Here is a 20,340-nt window from a genome sequence, read left to right on the forward strand (position 1 = left end):
GGCAGCCATGCTGAGGACCAGTATTTTTTTCCCACGGCCTGGTACTGGGCCACGGCCCATAGATTGGGAAACGCTGCTCTACCATATCTCCCTTCAGTCTCTTCTTTTCTAAGCTGAGAAGTCCAAGTCTTTTTAATCTCTCTTCATATGGGACCCATTCCAAACCCCTAATCATTTAGTTGCCCTTTTCTGAACATTTTTCAATGCCAGTATATCTTTTTTGAGATGAGGCAACCACATCTGTACGTAGTATTCAAGATGTAAGTGTGCCATGGTTTCATATAGCAGCAATAAGATATTTTCTGTCTTATTCTCTATCCTTTTTTAAATGATTCCTAACAATTCTATTTCCTTTTTTCACTGCTGGTGCACACTGAGTAGATGTTTTCAGAGAATTATCCACAATGACTCCAAGATCTCACTCTTGAGTTGTTGTAGCCAAATTAGTCCCCATCATATTGCATGTATAGTTTGGATTATTTTTTTCCAATGTGCATTATTTTACATTTATCAACATTAAATTTCATTTGCAATTTTGTTTCCCAATCACTTAGTTTGGAAAGGTTTTTTTGAAACTCTTCATAGTATGCTTTGGTCTTAACTAACTTGAGCAGTTTGGTATCATCTGCAAATTTTGCCACCTCACTGTTTACCCCTTTGTCTAGATCACTTATAAATAAGTTGAATAGGATTAGTCTGAGGACAGACCCTTGAGGGGACCCCACTCGTTACCTCTCTCCACTCTGAAAACTTACATTCGTTCCTACTCTTTGTTTCCTGTCTTTTAACCAGTTATCAATCCATGAAAGGTTCTTTCCTCTTAGTCCATGATAACTTACTTTATTTAAGAGCCTTTGGTGAGGGATCTTGACTTTGAGAAATCCATGTTGACTGTTCCTGATCACCTTTCTCTCCTCCAAGTGTTTCAAAATGGATTTGTCGAGGATCTGCTCCATGATTTTTCCAGGGACTGATGTGAGGCTGATCTGTCTGTAGTTCCTCAGATACTCCTTTGAAGATAGGCACTACATTTGTTTTTTTTCTAATATCAAGGACCTCCTCCCTGTCCTATTCCTCTCATTCTCTGGATTGCGTAATTGTCTGCTGAATCAAACCTACACTGGAGCTAATCCTGCTGCTGCCTCAGATCATGCTCCATAAATAAGAGGACGGTCCCAGCACAGGCTTACTATTTAAAATCCCCACTGACCCTTTAATAGTGCTCATTCCTGTGTGATGAATCAGCCACCATGCTGGCCTATTTTCTACTAGTTTTACCTCTGCCCCCTCTCTGCCAGCCATCAAAAATCTCTTCTTCCATCCATTCAGACAAATAACACCCAGCTTAAGATGCAGGGTAGTCATTTACCTCTGTATCTTGAAATGTATTCTTTAAAAACTTGTTCCAAGATATTGCATAAAACTGAGGTCAAACTAACAGTCCTGTAGTTTCCTGGATCACCTTTTTCTCTTTCTGAAAAATAAATACTAAATTCACAATTTTCCAACTATAGGTCCTCCCGAGTTTACAGATTAATTTAAAAAAAAAATCCCTATTACATGGCTTGCAAATTCACATGCCAGTTTCTTTAATATTCTTGGATGGAGATTATATGAATCCCTCAATTTAGTTCCAATATTATGTTTGAATTTGACTTCCAACTCAGAAATTCTCATTCCCATTAGGGTATGGCTACACTGTGTTTTATTTTTCAGAAGAGGTATGCAAATAACACTCGCATTTGCATGCCTTCTTCCGTTTTTTCCCCGGAAGACACTTTTCCACCATTTGGCTCCATCTACACAGGGCAAAATGTCAGAAACCCCTCCTCTTTTGAAAGCCCTCTTCTTCCTCGTAAAATGAAGTTAACAGGGGCTTTCGAAAGAAGGTTTTTTTCCCCAACATTTGGCCCTGTGTAGACAGGGCCAAATGGCAGAAAAGCCTCTTCTAGGAAAGAAAATGGTAGAAGGTATGCAAATGCGAGCGCTATTTTCATACCTCTTCCAAAAAATAAAACACAGTGTAGCCATACCCTTAGTCGCTTTACTACTGCAAGCTCCTCATTTACCCAGTTGAAAACAGAGGCAAAGTATTTGTTTAGGTGTTAAATCTCTACCCCATCTTCAGTATTTAGTGTATCCTTCTCATTTTTCCTTGTTTTCTTTTTACTTAAGAGCTGTCTCCCAGGCCTATATATATGTATTCCCTCCTCTCAAAGTGCGATTGTCTCTTTGAGAAAATTAAATTGCATTATGGTATCACAAACATATATTTAGAGAATGCTAGATATACTTTTCACAGAGTTTTTACTTCTACTGTTTTTAAACATGTTTCTTCCATATTTTCTATAAAAATATGTTATCTTTAAAACTTTTTCATGTGGCATATAGGAATATTGGTAAGATGTTCACTGTTATAATGGCAATTACTTTGTTGAGTCATGCAGTCGTGCTGAGGGAATTAAATAATAAAGGAAAGCAGGATTAATCCTAGAGGAGTTTATTTCTTAATTGAAATGTATTTACTTCATACAGTAATATCACTTCCTATCTTTTCCTAACAGTACTCTTTTTGGGCCTTACTCATGTAAATAATCCCATGAGTACAATGAGTGGGGTTGAGCTTTTATACTTTATCAATCTTTTTTACTAGCTGTTAAGCAGAAGTTTTTGCAGCAGAGAGTATGCTAATGACAGACTCTAGCATGAGTTGCAATGTCATTAGTATATTTTCTGCTGATGCTTTTTGCACAAGGCTTTTTTGCACAAAAAAAAGCAGTGTAGCTGCTTCCATTTTGTACAATTCCCACCCCCTTTTTTTTAAAAGTCTGGCATAAGGTTCTTGTGCGAAAGGATTTTTTTTGCACAAAACAGAAGCGGCTACACTTTTTCTTTTTGCGCAAAAACCCATTGCGCAAAAAGAATTGGCAGAAAATATGCTAATGACACCACGACTCATGCTAATTAGTCTGTCATTAGCGTACGCTCTGCCACAAAACCCTTGTTAGTGCAGTTTTCTCTGAAGGATGTGATAGCACCAGATAGTGGACTGATGTAAGAAGTTTGCTCTAAACTGGCAGCGTGAAAAAATGCAACCTTCTGAAGTGAACCGTAGCTCTAAGAAAAAATAAGGACCCTATCCCATTGCAGTCAAACCCATTGTGTCATGAAACTCATTTTATAATATTTTGAAATAGCAAATGAAAATGCAATTATTTTCATTAAAACAATTTGACATACTTAAAGTGGAAATACATTATGTGTCTCTATGAAATATAAGGTTTCTTTACAGTTTTTTTTTAAAGTATAACTATTCCATTTTCTTTAACCAAGGTAGAGTCATTCTGAAAACCAGCATAAGGTAAATTTTGTGGAGAAAAAAATCTAATTTTGCATTTGTGACCAATAATTTTTGTCTGGAATTGTAATTTTGAATTGGATGTGTGCTGCCACTTTTTAAACACACTGTATTAATTTTTTTAGTTGAAAAACAGTAAAAAGTTTGGAAAGTGAGGTTGTTTTCTAGTTTATAAAAAAGGCAAAAAAGTGTTAAAATGAAAAATTAGCTACTTGGCTATGTCTACACAGCATAATTGACATTATTCCAAAATAGCAGACATCTACACAGAAAGCCATTATTTTGAAATAATGGTGAGCTGGAGGACTTCTTACTCTGACTCCTGTAGCACTCATTTTACGAGGAGTAAGGGAAGTCGAAGGAAAAGTGTTCTTCCTTCAACTTCCTGCTGTGTAGACAGCGCCAAAAGCCGAATTAAGCTCTTTTGACCTAAGCTACACTATAGATGTAGCTCAAATTTCATATCTTAATTCAACTTTTGCCCTGCTGTGTAGATGTACCTTTTGGTGTTTCCAAAAACTGAAGGAAAAAACCCTCAACAATTTGAAGTGAAAACAAAACTTTTGGTTGGAATCAACATTTTAAAATGAAAAAAAGTTTTAAAATGATTTTAAAATAAACATTTAAATTATATTTTTCTGATGAGAAAATAGAAAAAATCATTGGAAAATGTTCATTTCAATGAACCCATAAGTCATTTTCTATTTCCACAAAAAAATCAAATTCTTTTATTAAATTGCCACATATGTATCACGTAGGAAGTCTACAAAATAACTATTGAAAAATAAAGTGGTTTCTAGAATATAAATATCTCTGGTAGAAAAAGACTGATCACAGAGATTCTTTGGGTTTTTTCCCCCCTAAAGTACACAATGGGAAGTAAAATGGGAAGGCATTTTACGTCATGGCATAAATAAAATATCTATAGGCATGTTCTTTCCTCATGACTGCACCTTATTACACCTGTGCCCTTGTCCCCTGCTGTCAGTTAGACTGTAAATTCACTGAGATAGGGGTCTTATTAAGTGACATGGTCTGTAAAACACTTTTTTTATTTATGGTGTATAGCAGTCAGAGTAGAAGAGTCTTCTTCCTTGGTTAGGTTTGTCTGAAATCAGAATGCAGAATACTTCATTTGAGTCATGTGTTTTGTGTCCCTAATACATCCCTTTCATTTGCAATGGTTAAGTATCACAGATAATTTGATAGCTAAATTACTAAAGTTTTTTTCTTTTTGTTACCTACAAACAGAAGCATGCAAATCAAACAGGCATAGTTTTAATAATGTATCTAATGGTTATTATTTAATATTGAATATATTTGTATAGTCTCTGTGAGTTATTTGCTTTTCAAAAATTAGTTTCTAATTGAGATGTTCATGTTACTAACTGCTAGGAAATGGTACACAGATGTATTATTTATGCTTTATCATGAAAAGTTGAAAAATGATATTATATACTATTTCAATTATGATAAAAGGAATAGCCTCATGGCTATCAGTAGCCATGTGTCCAGTAACTTGTATTGTAAACAGGCTACCAAAATTACATACTCCTAGGTGTTAAGCAAATAAATGAAGTCCAGTAGAGGCAAACTGGTTAGAATGATTGACTGACCACTGAATATAAACAAGTTTCAAATGGTTCTCAAATGCTGCATGATGAAAAGAACATGAATATTAGCAACCTGTTTTATGTACTTTAAAAAAAAATCAAACCCCAAACCCATAAGTGGGTGAGATAAGAATAGATTATTTTGTATATTAAAAACTACATGAATATTATGAGGGCTGTCTGACCTATGAAGCCCTAATAACAAGAAATGATGTCATGACCACAACTTGAATAAAGTTTAATGGTATGAAGCTTCTTTTGAATTACTTAGCTCCTTCCCTGCATTTTCTTACTGGAAAGGCTTGTTTTCATTAATTTGTTTTTATTTGGTGTATTATGCTATGAAAAACACAGAATAAACCCACAACTGGTTCTTTTGAGTTTTTTTGACTTTACATATTTATCTGGCTTTACATAAGGGCTGCGTCTAGACTGGCAAGTTTTTCCGCAAAAGCAGCTGCGGAAACAGACGCTTTTCCACAAAAAGTGCTTTTGCGGAAAAGCATCCGTGCCAATCTAAATGTGCTTTTGTGCAAAAAAGCCCCAATCGCCATTTTCGCGATCGGGGCTTTTTTGCGCAAAACAAATCTGAGCTGTCTACACTGGCCCTTTTGCACAAAAAGGACTTTTGCCCGAATGGGAGCAGCATAGTATTTCCGCAAGTGGAAAATCATGACAGTCTAGACGTAGCCAAGGAGTTTCTATCAATGTATTTGTATGGTCACTATCCCAATAGTATTTGAGGGCCTCAAAAATAAGTAACTTATCCTCACAAGACACCTATAAGATAGGGAGGTATTACTGTGATGGCAAGTTGGGGGTTCTCCCGATCCTGCAGACCCGTAGCAGTACGAACAGACTCCACCAGCCAGTAGAATAGAGGGAGTTTATTGTTCCTTCAGGGTACAGCACAGCATAGATGTAATCTGGTTACAGGAATTAGGGCTAGGATGCCTCAGAACCCCTTGAGATGGGGGTGACTAGGCCCTTACAACCCCAGCCCCTTCCTCAGTCTCTCTCCTTCCTGGTTCCATCTTAGCCTATACTCTCCCTGCCTCCCCCCCGACAGCCACTGCCCCTTCACCTGAAAACTCCTGTTGATCTCCGCCCCCCCTGCCTTTGTCTCTCTCCCTGGGAGGCTGAGCCTAGGTGTCTGGATTAATACACATTTGGATGAGTCAGTGAGAATCTCACATCACAATGCAGGGGGACACCGGGTTACAAAGCAGATAGCCCCGCACTATGCCACAATTACCAAACCCATTTTAACTCAGGGAAACGAAGGCACAGAGACAGTAAGGGCACATCTAAACTATGAGATAAGATCAAATCTATTATTGGATGATTTCTGGGCACCTGATTTTGAGATGTTGAAGGTCTGTGTCTTCACTACAGGGAAGAATTGAAGGTTTTCTGAAATAGCACATTCACATTACGAGCCTGCTGCCGAGTCAGAAAGCAAGACACTTGGGCAACTTTGCAGTCTGGTCTATGCTTCCAGTGCCTGCTGGGTCCAAAATTCTGTTGTAGTTGGTTAAAGGGGCTCATGTTGGCTCTGTTACATAAGGCGCTCCTCTCATCCCTCACCACTCATATGAGATAAAGGGGAGACGGTGTGCTTGTGCCTTTTTGTGCCCTAGTTATTGTGAAAATGTCAGACCAAAGCTCAGCGTGGCATGGAGGCACTGCTCGGGTAAGGTCTGGCGCTCATTCTAGCATACCTGCCAGTCAATGCTCTGGACACAGTGCAATGCTGGTTCTGGCACCATGAGATGAGGTCAGACTGGTAGGATTGCATCATGATGCAGAGGTGAGATGATCAGCAGTGGCTGCAGAACTTCTGCATGCAGAAGGCCACATTCCTGGAAAACTGTGAATGGCTTTCACTTGCCCTGAGGCACCAGGATACCCGCACAAGACCCACTCTGACCACAGAGAAGCACATGGCAATTGCCCTACGGTAGCTTGCCGTGCCAGACAGCTACCAGTCAGTGAGGAATCAGTTTGGGGTGGGGAAATCTTCAGTGAGGTCTGTTGTCATACAAGTAGTCAAACTCAGTAACATCTTACTATGTGGGGAACGTGGACAACATAGTGGATGGCTTTACCACCACGGGCTTCCCTAACTGCAGTGGCGCCATAGACAGAACACGCATTGCCGTCTTGGCCCCTGAACACCATGCCTCAGAGTGCATCAACCAGAAGGGGTACTTCTCCATGATGCTGCTGGTGCAAGTGGATCACAAAGAATGCTTCACCAACATCAATGTGAGATGGTCAGGAAAGGTGCATGACACTTCTTTTGGAACACAGGCCTCTTCCGAAAGATGCATGCAGGAACTTTTTTCACGTGACTGGACAATCAGAGTTGGAAAGGTGGACATGCCTATGGTGATCCTGGGAAACCCAGACTACCCCTTACCTCCTTGACTCATGAAGCCCTACATTGGTAGCCTGGACCCCAGCAAGGAGGAGTTTAATAATAGGCTGAGCAGGTGCAGAATGGTGGTGGAATGTGCGTTTGGACATTTAGGGTACGTCTAAACTACATGGCTCCGTCGACGGAGCCATGCAGATTTGTTGTTTTGGCAAAGGCAAATGAAGCCGCAATTTAAATGATCGCGGCTTCATTTAAATTTACATGGCTGCCAGGCTGAGCCGACAAACAGCTGATCAGCTGTTTGTCCGCTCAGCGCACTAGTCTGGATGCTCCCCTGCCAACATCAAAGCCGTTTGTTGGCAGCCCAGGTAAACCTCATCCCACGAGAAATAACGGGGCTGCCGACAAAGGGCTTTGATGTCGGCAGGAGAGCGTCCAGACTAGCGCGCTGAGCGGACAAACAGCTGATCAGCTGTTTGTCGGCTCAGCGCGGCAGCCATGTAAATTTAAATGAAACCGCGATCATTTAAATCGCGGCTTCATTTGCCTTTGCCTATGTGTCTAATCTACATGCCTCTGACGACAGAGGCATGTAGTCTAGACACAGCCTTAAAGGGGAGGTTTAGGCGTCTCCTGACCTGGACTTCACTAAATGCAACATTCCCATTGTGGTGTCAGCTTTTTGTGTGCTCCATAACCTGTGTGAGAAAAAGGAGGAAACTTTTCTGGCAGGGTGGAGGGCTTAGGCAGAGCCCCTGGACAGCAAGTTTGAGCAGCTGGACGCCAGTGCCCTAAGGAGAGCACAGTGAGAGGCAATGTGAATGAGAGAGGACTTAAATGACAGTTTTATGCAAGGCCTTTTTTGAGTCGCTTTCCCATGGCTTTCCACAAATTGCCTCTGCGTTCCCTTTAATCCCCCCTCCATACCTTTAGTTCAACCAATAAGGAGTCCATTGTTAAAAGGATAGGAGTTTTTATTTGGGGGAAACACAGCTAGGAAATGACAGAACTGGGAACCAGAAGAGGTGAGTGGAGCTCAGAAGCAGGAATGGGACTGCCTTCTGCCTCCTAAGTGCCTGGAGGCTCTGGCTCCCCTTGAATTCCTCCCCATCCGCATGTGCTGGGACTCCAGCGGTCCCTGGACACTCTGGGGGTGGAAGCCAAATGGCTGATGGAAGAGGTATCGGTGGTATCATTGGGGCAGCCAGGGTTCTGGGAGGTGGCCTTTCCAAGGCATGTCACCATGTGCTTTATGACAGTGGTCAGGAAGGCAAACATTGTCTTGTGCTGCTGCACCAGCTGCTCTCTAGCAGCCCTCCTCTCCTGCCAGCCCACGATCTGGTCTTGCCACTCTGCTTGGATTTTGACTACAAGGATGTACATGCAGCCCATCTGCTCACAGAATATCTCCTCATGTGTGCATTTCTGCCTGTGGATCAGAGTGAGGAGGACAGATCTGTAGGAGGTGGAGGATGCCCCAGCAGCCTGCTGTCCCAGCTGCAAAGAAAAATTACAAGAGCAGACTTAGAAGGAGATGCATTGTGTAAAGCCTAACCCTAGTCTCTTACACCAATGGTCTCTGTAAAAACAATGGAGAAGTGTTCCGTGCAAGGCCAAATGTTGGCTTTTGCTGGGGCACTTTACAGCAGGTGCCCAGATATCTCAGGGGAGCATCGGGACACATTTGATACAGAGGCATGCAGGCATGGTTGGGGCCTGCTAGGTCAGGAGCCTGCAGGCAGGAGGGGCTGGTGGCAGAGGGTAGTTTCCCACAGTGTCCAGCTCACTGCTGCTTTCCCAGGCAGGGCAAGAGAGAGGCGGGAGGAGCAAGAGGGTAGCTTTCCACAGTGTCTGGCACACATGGCCTACTGGGAACTGTGGCGAGGTGGTTCACCTTCACCCTTCGCCTCTCACACCCCCAGTCCTTTTCCCCTACGGCAAACTGCCGGACCACCAGCTTGTCGTCCTCCCGGGAGTTCGTTCCCAGATTGCACTCACGGGTCGCCAGGGCCGGAATGTCCTCACATGGGCTCAGCCAACTCCGGTCCTCAGGTGTGGTGTTTGCGGCACCCCGTCCCGGTAAAAGTCCCCAAGTCGCCGGACCTGGTTCTCCCGTTCCTGGGCGGTTTCGCGGTGCTCGGTTGCTCCAGCCGGAGCCCTCCAGCTGTTACTCCGCTGGGGCCATCTACGGGGGAAGAGAGAACGCCATCAGTCCCCGTCCTTCCTGGCTTTCTCCCCCCTCTTGACCTGGAACGCTAGGTGCGTCCTCCCCCGCTGCGCTTCCATCGCCCACGTCCCCCAGGGTCCTATTGCCCGCCGCGTACAGCATGTCTGCAGCCGCGGTTCCACCCTCAGCTGTGCGCCCCGCCTTCCGTGGGTTGCTCGGCTGCGCACTCACTCCGGCCGCCAAATGGCTGGCTTCCCCGGGGTGCCCTACTGTCTCCTCGCCGCGCGCCTCTGTAGGGCTGTGGCTGTCAGTGCGGGGAATGCCTTCCCCGTCACAGGAACACTAATGCTTTTTCTTCCCACAGGAGTGGGGAGGGATTTGTGTGTAGTACACATGGCCTGGGGAGAGGTGTGTAGCACACATGGCCTAGGTTCCCTCCCTCCAAGTTGCCAAGAGAGATATCAGTGTTCTCCGAATCACAGCGAGCGATCGGGAGTTTATGCTGACAGAATACGGTCATAAACCTGGGCCTAATGCTGCACTGCTTTGTGATTCAGTGATACCAGACGACTTAGTGTCTTGGAGCGGGAAGCTGCAGCTGTCCTACCATGGAGGACGGCATAAGGCTGGCCTTCCCAAAACCTTGTGAGAGTTCCTATGTGAGAGCTTTATGGAGCTGTGCAGACAAGACTCCCATTCCATCTTCAGACATATGAACAAGCTGTTGCGTGCCCCCCGCACCTTGTAAGCAGAGAAGGTATGTCTACAATACAGCACTAATTCGAACTAACTTAATCTGAATTAGTTAATTCGAACTAAGCTAATTTGAACTAGTGCATCTAGACCTAAAAACTAGTTCGAATTAGCATTTTGCTAATTCAAACTAGCATGTCCACATTGAGTGGACCCTGAACCGGGATTAAGGATGGCCGGAAGCAGTGCTGTCAGGGCATCAGATTAGTATGTAGAGCATGGAGCTACTGTCTCAGGCTAGCCGAGGGCTGTGCTTAAAGGGACCCAACCCTCACCCCGGACAGACAGTTCTCGGGGGTTCCCCAATCGCTTGTCTAATTCGATGAGGGACAGCGAAGCAGTCCTGGCTTGGAGTGCCCTGAATGCCCACACTCCGCACATCACAGCACTCGGCCATCAGCCCGGCTGCACTTGCCGCAGGCTGCCATCTGGGGGGGGGCCGTCAGTCGAGGGGCTTCAGGAGAGCTTCCACCCAGAGGAGCCCGCAGAGCCACCCCAGTCCTCCCCATCGGGGGCTCATACCCCATTCCTCCCTCACCTCCTTCCACTTACCCTTCCCTAGCCCCCCTTCCTGATGTACAAAATAAAGGACACGTGTGTTCAAAAATAGAAACTCTCTTTATTGAACAAAACTCGGGGAGACTGGGAAAAGGAGGTGGAAGAGGGGAAGAGAGAGGGTGGGAGAGGGGAGAGCAACTAAAATGATCAGGGGTTTGGAACAGGTCCCATATGAAAAGAGGCTAAAGAGACTGGGACTTTTCAGTTTAGAAAAGAGGAGACTGAGGGGGGATATGATAGAGGTCTATAAAAGCCTGAGTGGTATGGAGAGGGTGCATTCAGAAAAGTTCTTCATTAGTTCCCATAATAGAAGGACTAGAGGACACTAAATGAAATTAATGGGTAGCAGGCTTCAAACTAATAACAGAAAGTTCTTCTTCACAAAGCAAATAGTCAACCTGTGGAACTCCTTGCTGCAGGAGGCTGTGAAGGCTAGAACTATAACAGAGTTTAAAGAGAAGTGAGATAAAGTCATGGAGGTTGGGTCCATGGAGTGCTATTAGCCAGGGGGTAGAAATGGTGTCCCTGGCCTCTGTTTGTGGAAGACTGGAGATGGATGGCATGAGACAAATGGCTTGGTCATTGTCTTCAGTCCATCCCCTCCAGGGTTCCTAGTGTTGGCCGCTGTCGGCAGACAGGCTACTGGGCTAGATGGACCTTTGGTCTGACCCAGTACGGCCATTCTAAGCTCAGGGCTCAGGGTCGGGGGTCTCACTGGACCACCCTGATTTTCATGCAAACCTGCTCCTGGGTTGCCAGGCTGGCAGCTATCCTGCCCTAGACGGCCACTTTCCTGTGCCTAGTGCGGAGGTCGTGGATGAGGTCCACAATCTCCGCACTAGACCAGGTGGGCGCCCGCCTCTTGCGGACCCGGGCAGACTCCCGGGAGCCGTCAGCCTGGTCCTGGGAAGAGGCAGAGGGCTGGGTGGCAGTGGGTGGCTGGTTCGTGCTGTGCCAGGTGCAGGGTCTGCTGGCTGGATGCTGGCAGGCTTGCACCTGGCACAGGCACTGTAGCCAGACCGTGCCCCTTTAAGGGCTCCGGGGCCGGGAGGGAGGCAGAAGAGTTTCCCTGGTGGTGCCCAGAGTGGCCACGAGGGCAAGCTGGGGAGGGCTATCCTCCCACTAGTTCGAATTAAGTGGCTACAGAGCCCTTAATTTGAACTACTTAATTCGAACTAGGCGTTAGTCCTCGTGGAATGAGGTTTACTTAGTTCGAATTAAGCGCTCCGCTAGTTCGAATTAAGTTCGAACTAGCGGTTCGCGTGTGTAGCGCCTATCAAAGTTAATTCGAACTAACAGCTGGTAGTTCGAATTAACTTTGTAGTGTAGACATACCCAGAGAGAGCATGCCACACTTCACACTCCACTGCCTGAACCCACTTGTATTTAGGCAGAGTTTGTGAACTCACCACAAGTACCCTCCCTGAGGTTGGCAACAGACTGGGAGACATCCTGCGGTGCAGTGGGGGGGATGGGAGGGTGGCTTTAGTGTCATGATGATCTCCTGGCTCTTGGGCATCCAGAGGCGGGCCTGTCTCCTCCTCCTCTTGCCCCTCCGCCACACTCCAGGCATGTCTTGTCTGGACTCGACGACCACAATGGGAGAGCTGGCCAGGTCCCGCCCTTTCCACTGAATGGTATCTGGCTGCTCCTAAAAGTGGCACATGTGAGTTGCTGCCCCAAAGTATCCACTCTCTCCTCCTTCACGTTTTTGGTATGACTGGTGCAACTCCTTGATTTTTACCCTGTACTACTGGACATTCCTAGAATATCCTTTTGCAGGAAACAATCCTGCCATAAATCTTGGCATTTCGCTAGCTGGTTCGGAGCTCTGTTATGATGGCTTCCTCTCTCCACACCTCGATGAGGTCCAAAATCTCCTGGATATTCCAGGCTGGTGCTCTTCTGTGCCCCTGGGAACTGGGAAGATAAGTACTCACAGTCATTGCAATGTCATTTAGAATGTTGGAGGAACTCATCTCTAGGTATGCCACAGTGTGCTGCTCACTAGCAATGCTGGTCACATGGGACAGGCCATTCTACTGTTCCTGGGGCTTTTTGAGATCAACAAGAGAACAGTAGAGACACAAGTTCTGGACAGAGCAGTCAGAACAGACAGCTGCAGGAGACCTTCCAGAAACCAACAGACTGGAATTTCCAGCAACACTGCATCTACACTAGTGTAGCTTCAACCATGGAAGGTCGGGAACAGCATCACTTCTGGTGAAAAGCAGGAATATAGGGGCCACTGAAGTCAATTTCTAATGGAAACGCAAGAAGCTTGATAGTGTGGACACATCACTTAGAAAATCAACCGTATGAGGTTAAGTCCTAGTGTGGACCAGACCTAAGTGACTTTTTCAAGGTCGCACTTGAAGTCTGTGGCAGAACTTGGAATTAAGTCCCATGTCTCATCAATCAACACTCTGGGACAAGGCTGGCTTTGCACAAGGACTATGAGCAAAGTTCCTGCTCTGCCATCAGAAAGGAATAGTCCTGATTTTTGGGATATGGTTTAGATAAGTATTTGAATTTTGGGGTGTTTATCCAAATCAAGGTGAAACTTTTGGACTTTACCTATGACAAATTACTGAATTGAAACAAAGGATTCTCTTGTGCAAAAATCTTGAGATATTGCACATAGAACAAAAGGGAAATCAAATGAGGATAGATAACAGGATTTATTGCTTTAGTTTGGCCTTAAGAAAATAAGTATTAGAATTAGAAATATTGATTAAAACAGCTAAACTACAAACAGCTATAAAGGCCTGTGTTTTGCCTAATACTTGAGTTGTGGATCGGAAGGACATTTTTCTAGATATTCTTTACATTACCCCCAACAAAGATCTTTTTACCTTTCACTATAATTAAAATTATATTTTTGGTGCCTGAAATACTGATTTGACAGTACTTAACATTTTTTTACAGATATACTTACTTCACTTCCAGCGTGGCGTGTTAGACAGCTACATCTGAGTTTATGCCTTGGATGCAAAAAATTTGTATTACCTTCTTTAAATATCTCTTTTCCTAATTGCTTTCAAAGTGCATATGAGCTCCTGAATTTCAACCTTGACACCACTTCAGTATTTTTTCCCATAATCTCTATTGTCCATGGACATGAACTAGTCCCATGGAGATATTATTTGTTATTTTACTATTCAGAACTTTATTCCAGGGACTTCATATGTTTACATATAATATTTGTGAATCCTTATGGCAAGGTTATGGAAAACATTGTCATGTATATTGAAATTCATAGACATGGTCCTCATTCAATATAGCAGATTGCTTAAAAATGGCCAGAAAATATGCAGCCTAATATTGTTTCTCTGAGCTCATTATGCTGTAAACAACCATGTCCTTCTGTTTGCTTCTCTGTGAGAAATTAAAGAGAGATAATCAGTCAGGAATTAACAGCCTTCTGGATTCAGAAAGCATTGAATTAACAGCTGATTAAACAACTATGTTTTGTTTGTGTGGGAGTGTGTGTGAGCCCAAACCATAGGTCATACACATCACCACTTAATTACAAAAGCAGTCATTCAGGGTTGTTTATAAAGCTTTGAATTTATTCTGAATCTTTTTTAGTATTTATTAAACAAACTAATGCGGTCTTTTAAACATTACAATGAATGCAGTTTTCAGACAGTTAATTAAAATGGTTACAATTTGTTTGTTTTAGTTGCAGAATGTTTAAGTGATTTTTGTATTGTTAGTCCTGCTATAGAAAAGAACAATGGCTTACAAAATTATACTTCTTGTTCTTCTTATCCCATCATTTAGAAAGCATGTCATTCTGCAAATATTCACCATCTTCATCTACTCAAGGAGACACTATAGTCCACCTGCTTAGGGATGTGAATGACTAATCAACTTTCCCATAAGCAAATACTTCTCAGATAGTTGACACCTCAGATAGTTGACACACTAATCGACTAGTCGCTTCCCTCCACCTTGCTACCTCTATCAGAAAGAGAAAGCAAGATGTGAGTCTGTGGGGAAAACAGAGGGTGCTTCAAAGCAGCAGTGCCACATGGAGCCAAGGGTCAGCCGCTGACCCCAGGCTCCATGCAGTGCTGGTGCTTTGAAATGCCGCAGGGAGCACAGGGCCAGCAGGGGACTGCTTGAGTCCCCCACTGGCCCCATGCTCCTGTCAGCCGATGGTCAGGGCAATGTGTATGTGTGTTACACCCAATTCTTCAACTGCTGGGACGCAAGGTCCCATTGCAGCGGGCAGCCTGGGAGGCTGAAGGGCACCCCAAGAAGTTTAACGTCCTTGTCTTTGTCCACTAGGACTGGGGTCCCGTTGCAGCGGGCAGCCAACAGGCTTACAGACGCCCCAAGGTTTATAGGAAAAGCTTATTACATCTCAGATTTTAACTGCTAGGATACAGGATCCCTTCGCAGCGGGCAGCCTAGGGAAGGCTGAGAGATGCCCCTATGGATCTGTTCCCTGGAAGCGACGGGATCCAAACGCCCCAGCTCTCCCTATACCTGTCCCTTATGACCGGCTGAAGTTCTTTTAAATTGTGCTTGGTTCTGTTACAGCAACCGAAGGAGTCAAGTTAAAGCTTAAACAGTTACAGGTTTATTAAAGAAGCTTATAAATCATATGGTTACAATGGCTATTGCTCTACTTCTTAACTGCTAGCAAATACAGATCTTATGGTTACATAGGAAGAAGGAAGATAGAAAATAATGGTACCAAGTGACAGCTTAATCTTTAAAGAGCTCTATTCTATGCATGCACTAAAACAAAAGGACACATACGGGTACAATTTTTACCCCCTTCTGTGTCGCTCGGTCCCAGCATGTCAGGCCAGGATCGGTCCCTCAATTCCTCAGAAAGACGAATACGAGGTGGGCATCCCCCGTGGACCTCGGGAGGACAATCACCTAATCCGACCAGCAGATAGATGGTAGATTGACGCTCAAAGTGTGTGTGCTGCTGGACCCATCTTTATACCCGTGGGGTCATGTATTTCTCTTTCTTATCTGTGATGCCAAATGGTGCTGGTCTGTCTTTGTGACGCCAGTTCTTATAAGGGAGTTGTGAACTTAATTTACACTTGTAAGAGAGATAACTAAATTGGGAGCACTGGGCATTCTTTTCTCAGTGGGAGATTCCTCTTCCAGGGCCGACTGTGTGTGATCATATCAATATAGGTGCCAGCCAGGGCAGTTCTTGCAGCCTCAAGGTCAGCTTATTGCCTTGATTGTTCTCTCTCAAATCTATGTTTTCAGCTTACCCAGGGTCAGATGAGCCGGCATATCCTGGCCTCGCATCGAGGCTTCAAAGGCTATGCTGATTTTTTATTGCTTCTTCTCTGCCCTGTATACAGGCACCTCAGAGGGGCAAACAAGATGGATGTGACCGGGGGGAGGGGGGGGGGCTGTCTGGCTACAACTTCCCGCAGCGCTTTTGCCTTTGAAGTGTAGCAACAGCCCTGGGGCGCCCTTATTGATGGAGGTACCCAAACCGACTGATGGAATAGTCAGTACAAATTGCATTGACTATTCGATTAGCCAATTATTAGAAATGTTACATCCCTACTTTGGGGTTTAATTCCTACCACACTCTCCTGCTATTGCATCTTCATCAGGTCCCCTTCATTCATTATCTGTATGTGTCCAAACCAGTAAAGTTGCACTGTGAGGATTTTGCCAGCCGCATCATGGACAATGACTTCAATCCTAACACTTTTGTTGGGGGCGTTGAACTAGGGATGTGAATGGTTAACTGATTACGGCTAACTGGCAGGTGCTGGAACAGCCCTTGCACTTGCCCTCATTTAATTGGTTAACTGGTTAAACATAATGTTTAACTGGTTAACTAATTAAATGATTTTTCACATCCCCATGTTGAAACTGCCATCTCTATATCATCCTCCATGCTTTGGTATTGTACAAGTTCCAGAATGCATCATTGTTCTACACAGTTGGGCTTTTAGTTTCAGTGTCATAATTGTCATGCACAGCCCATGAAACATTACTCCTCACTCCTTCAGCACTCCCAGTCTAGACTATTTAATGTTCCAGCTTGCCCTCTTCCATGATTTAGCCACTATGGTACTTGAACTGGTCAGTCTATGTTTAATCTCAGATCATTTTCCTTTTGGCAGCTCCATTGACCTCAGCTTTAATCATGCATATTTTCATCCTATATCTGCTTAACTGGTCATCCCATTTGTATATTTCATCCTCCAGGTTTTCTTATGGAGGAAAAAGTAACACTGTATTGTTATCTGATCTGTATACAGCAGCTTTTCACCTTTTGCCACTGGAATCTTTCTGCTAATCTAAACAAAGTTAGACTTAAGGCCAACTCATGGTGCACTCTGACTTTTATTTTAAAGTGACTTGTCATTACAAAATATGTTTGGCTCACTATCTTAAATGGTCAACATTCATCATAGTTACTAAATCCTCAGAAACTCCATATTTTCTCAGCACCAGTGTGAGCATCTTTCACTCCACTTTATCTTATACCTTTTCTACGGGTATAAAAGCATCTATGTTCCCCTAAAGTCTTTCTTAAAGATCTTTTTTCCAAAAGCCAAACTGTCTTGTTTAATGAGTGGACCTACCATTTTCCTAATCCCAACATCCAGGATACATTCCAGTATCTTCATCATGTGCAACTATAGCTTTATCTCTTGATAGTTTTCATATTCATGTATGCTTCATTTCTTATGTACTGGAACCAAGATAGACCAGTCATCAGGAATTTGGTCTTGCCGTTAGGGATATAAAACCACCTAAAATAGTTAACTGGTTAACCAGTGACAGCAGGGGCTGCTCTGGCCCTAGCCCCACTGAGGCCAGGGTTAGGGATTGTTCCCCCCTAGCCAGACCCTCCAGTTATCTGGTAATCATGCTGGTAAAGCTATTGCTTACTAGATAACCACTTAACCCTTTACTTGCCATATGGCTTTAATTACTTTATCCATTTTATGCCTCTCTAACCCAAGAATTTCACCAGGGCTATGTCTAGACTACATGGCTCCGTCAACGGAGCCATGTAAAATAGTTTATTCGGCATATGCCTCATGAAACGAGGTTTACCAGAGCAGTCGACAAAGGCTTCCCTTGTCAACCGCGGCACGTCTAGGCTGCCCCGCTGTGCTGGATCAGCTGATTGTCGGCACAGTGCGGCGGCCATGTTTATTTTAATGACGCAGGGATTATTTAAATCCCCGCTTCTTGGCCTATGCTGAATAAACTATTTTAGATGGCTCCAGCGATGGAGCCATGTAGTCTAGACATAGCCCAGGTCTGCCTTCACATCATCATATACTGCCTTACAATTCTTCATTTCCTAGACTGCATTTCTCACTTTATCCTCTATTATGTCAAATTCAGGAATCGTATTAGGGTCACTTGTCAGCAACTCCACAAAAAGTTTTGCCTCATTTAAGACACTAGGTATTGTTTCCACCTCTCCTTCACTTCAGGGGTGCCATTTCAGTTTTTGGTGGTTGGGGGAGAGACGATCTGTGCATGTCCTAACTGAGGGGGTAGGAGAGTGAGAGTATGAGTGCAATGGACTGAGGCTTCAACAGTATTACTGAGCATATTCAGAACTAATCAAGCACCAAATGGGAGGAGAACCAACCCCATCCACCCTCCCCCGCACATATCATCTTTATCCAGGAGCTACTCTAAGACACTGGAGACCTCTACTTTTTTAACAGGCAAGTTAGCAGTTAGCTGACAGGAGCACTGTATCTAATTCCTATATAAAGAAAGAAAATTAAATAAATATTAAACCCACTCAGCTCTAACACTACCATATTCTGACATCTTGTGGTAAGCCAGTTAAGGGACACTGGTTAGCCTTAAAATTTTAATATATATTCTTACTTTGTTACTAACTGTGTGGAAAGAGAGACACACTGTCAGGAATCCTGGGGTCTATCTCTCCTCTGGAGTCTAGTGGGGTCTAGTGTGTTACATCAGGGACAGATACATTTCAGCTCTATATAACATCAGAATGGACACACTGAGTCAGACCAATGGTCCCTCTAGCCTCGTATCTTGTCTTCCAACAGTGGACAATGCTAGGTGTTTCAGAAGGTATAAACAGAAGAGGTAGTCATCATGATCCATCCTGTTTGTTTAAAATCTACTGCCTATAAATTTAATTGGTCAGCGTCTTGTGTTATGTTAGTGAAGGAATTAATAGCATTACCTTATTCCTTTTTTCCCCCTACACCATTCATGATTATCTGGACCTCTAACATATCCCCCCTCACTCTAGAGAAACTTTTTTCCCAAGCTGAAAAGACCCAGTCTTGTTAATGTCTTCTCATATGGTAGCTGTTCTTTACCCCTAATCATTTCTGTTGTCCTTTCTGTACCTATTTCAAAATACAATAAATCTTTTTTATATGGGGAGACAGATCTGCATGCAGTATTCAAGATGTGGCTATACAATGACTTTATACAGAGGCAATATAGTATTTTGTCCTATTATCTATTCCTTTCCTAATGGTTCCCAATATTCTGTCAGCTTTTTAGGTTTTAGGCTGCCACTGAATATTGAATGGATTTTTTCAGGGAACTATCCACAAAAATTCCAAGATCTCTTTCTTGATAGTAACAGCTATTTTGGATCTCATCATTTTTGAGTGTATATTTAGGATAATATTTTCCCACGTGCGGTATTTTGCCCTTAACACTGAATTCCATCTGCCATTGTGTTGCCCAGTCACCCAGTTTTGTGAGATCCTTTTGTAACTCTCTGCAGTCAGCTTTGGATTAGTCACCATTTACCCTGTTTCAAGAACATTTTATGAGACATTTAACAGTACTGGTCCAAATGCAGATCTCGGCAGGACAACACTCTGGGTGGAGCTGGGGATTAGAGGCATTCTGCATACTGAACCCAAAGAGAGAGGACTATCTCAGCCTTCTCACCGCATGTGAGAAGTGCCTCTCCATGGCCTTTTCAGTTCAAGTGGGCATAGCTGGGGAAGGGGAGCATGTCCCCTGGTTGGGTTGGGTTCAGGTTCATCTGCTCCCTGTGCTCCCAAGCTAGATTGAGGAACGCAGCTAACTGTGCACTTTCCCCTCTCTGACGGGGAACAGTTAGCAACTTTTCTATGCAAATCAGGGGGAAGCTTCATTCCCCCTGCCCTCCCTAAACAGTGCCTGAGGGGTGGGAGGCTGGGGGACATGCCCCAGCCAGCACCTTGAACCTGGTTGGTGACTGTCTCTTTTCTGTATGGTTTTATGAGATGCAACCTCATTCCAGGCACACCCCATTTTCCTACCATGACCTATCCCTTATCTTTCTTTAAATTATAATAAGAGAAAGCTGCATATTGAATTTGGTAGTCCTAGCTTTTACCATTTAGGAGGAGTTCTTGAACAAATAGGGTACGTCTAGACTACATGGCTCCGTCGATGGAGCCATGTAGATTTGTTGTTTTGGCAAAGGCAAATGAAGCCGCGATTTAAATGATCACGGCTTCATTTACATTAACATGGCTGCCGCGCTGAGCCG

At 44.0% G+C, this 20,340-nt stretch overlaps 2 protein-coding genes across 43 annotated transcripts in view; one reads left to right on the forward strand and one right to left on the reverse strand.

Moving 5' to 3' along the window:
* The window catches only part of CDH18 (cadherin 18), a 1,055,536-nt gene that overhangs the window by 471,291 nt on the left and 563,905 nt on the right, over positions 1 to 20,340 (forward strand). The gene's annotated exons all lie outside the window — the stretch shown is intronic.
* The window catches only part of LOC106731726 (uncharacterized), a 136,594-nt gene that overhangs the window by 103,426 nt on the left and 12,828 nt on the right, over positions 1 to 20,340 (reverse strand). For 4 of the 40 annotated variants that reach the window (XR_012901758.1, XR_012901762.1, XR_012901760.1 and 1 more), the window contains 2 exons: positions 9,350 to 9,536; positions 8,305 to 8,848 (listed from right to left, as the gene is read on the reverse strand). The exons of 30 other annotated variants lie outside the window; for them this stretch is intronic. Coding sequence is in view for 3 of the 10 variants with exons in the window: in XM_075921438.1 (XP_075777553.1) it covers positions 12,239 to 12,480; positions 13,768 to 13,813 (288 nt within the window). In the remaining 7 variants the exon portion in view is untranslated. Of the gene's footprint in view, positions 1 to 8,304; positions 8,849 to 9,349; positions 9,537 to 12,238; positions 12,750 to 13,767; positions 13,814 to 20,340 lie in introns of those variants that run through there. 6 more of the 40 variants (XR_012901765.1, XR_012901766.1, XR_012901759.1 and 3 more) reach the window with 5 other exon arrangements.

The sequence above is a fragment of the Pelodiscus sinensis genome, chromosome 2 (genome assembly GCF_049634645.1).
Source record: "Pelodiscus sinensis isolate JC-2024 chromosome 2, ASM4963464v1, whole genome shotgun sequence".
In the NCBI taxonomy this organism is placed as follows: domain Eukaryota; kingdom Metazoa; phylum Chordata; order Testudines; family Trionychidae; genus Pelodiscus; species Pelodiscus sinensis.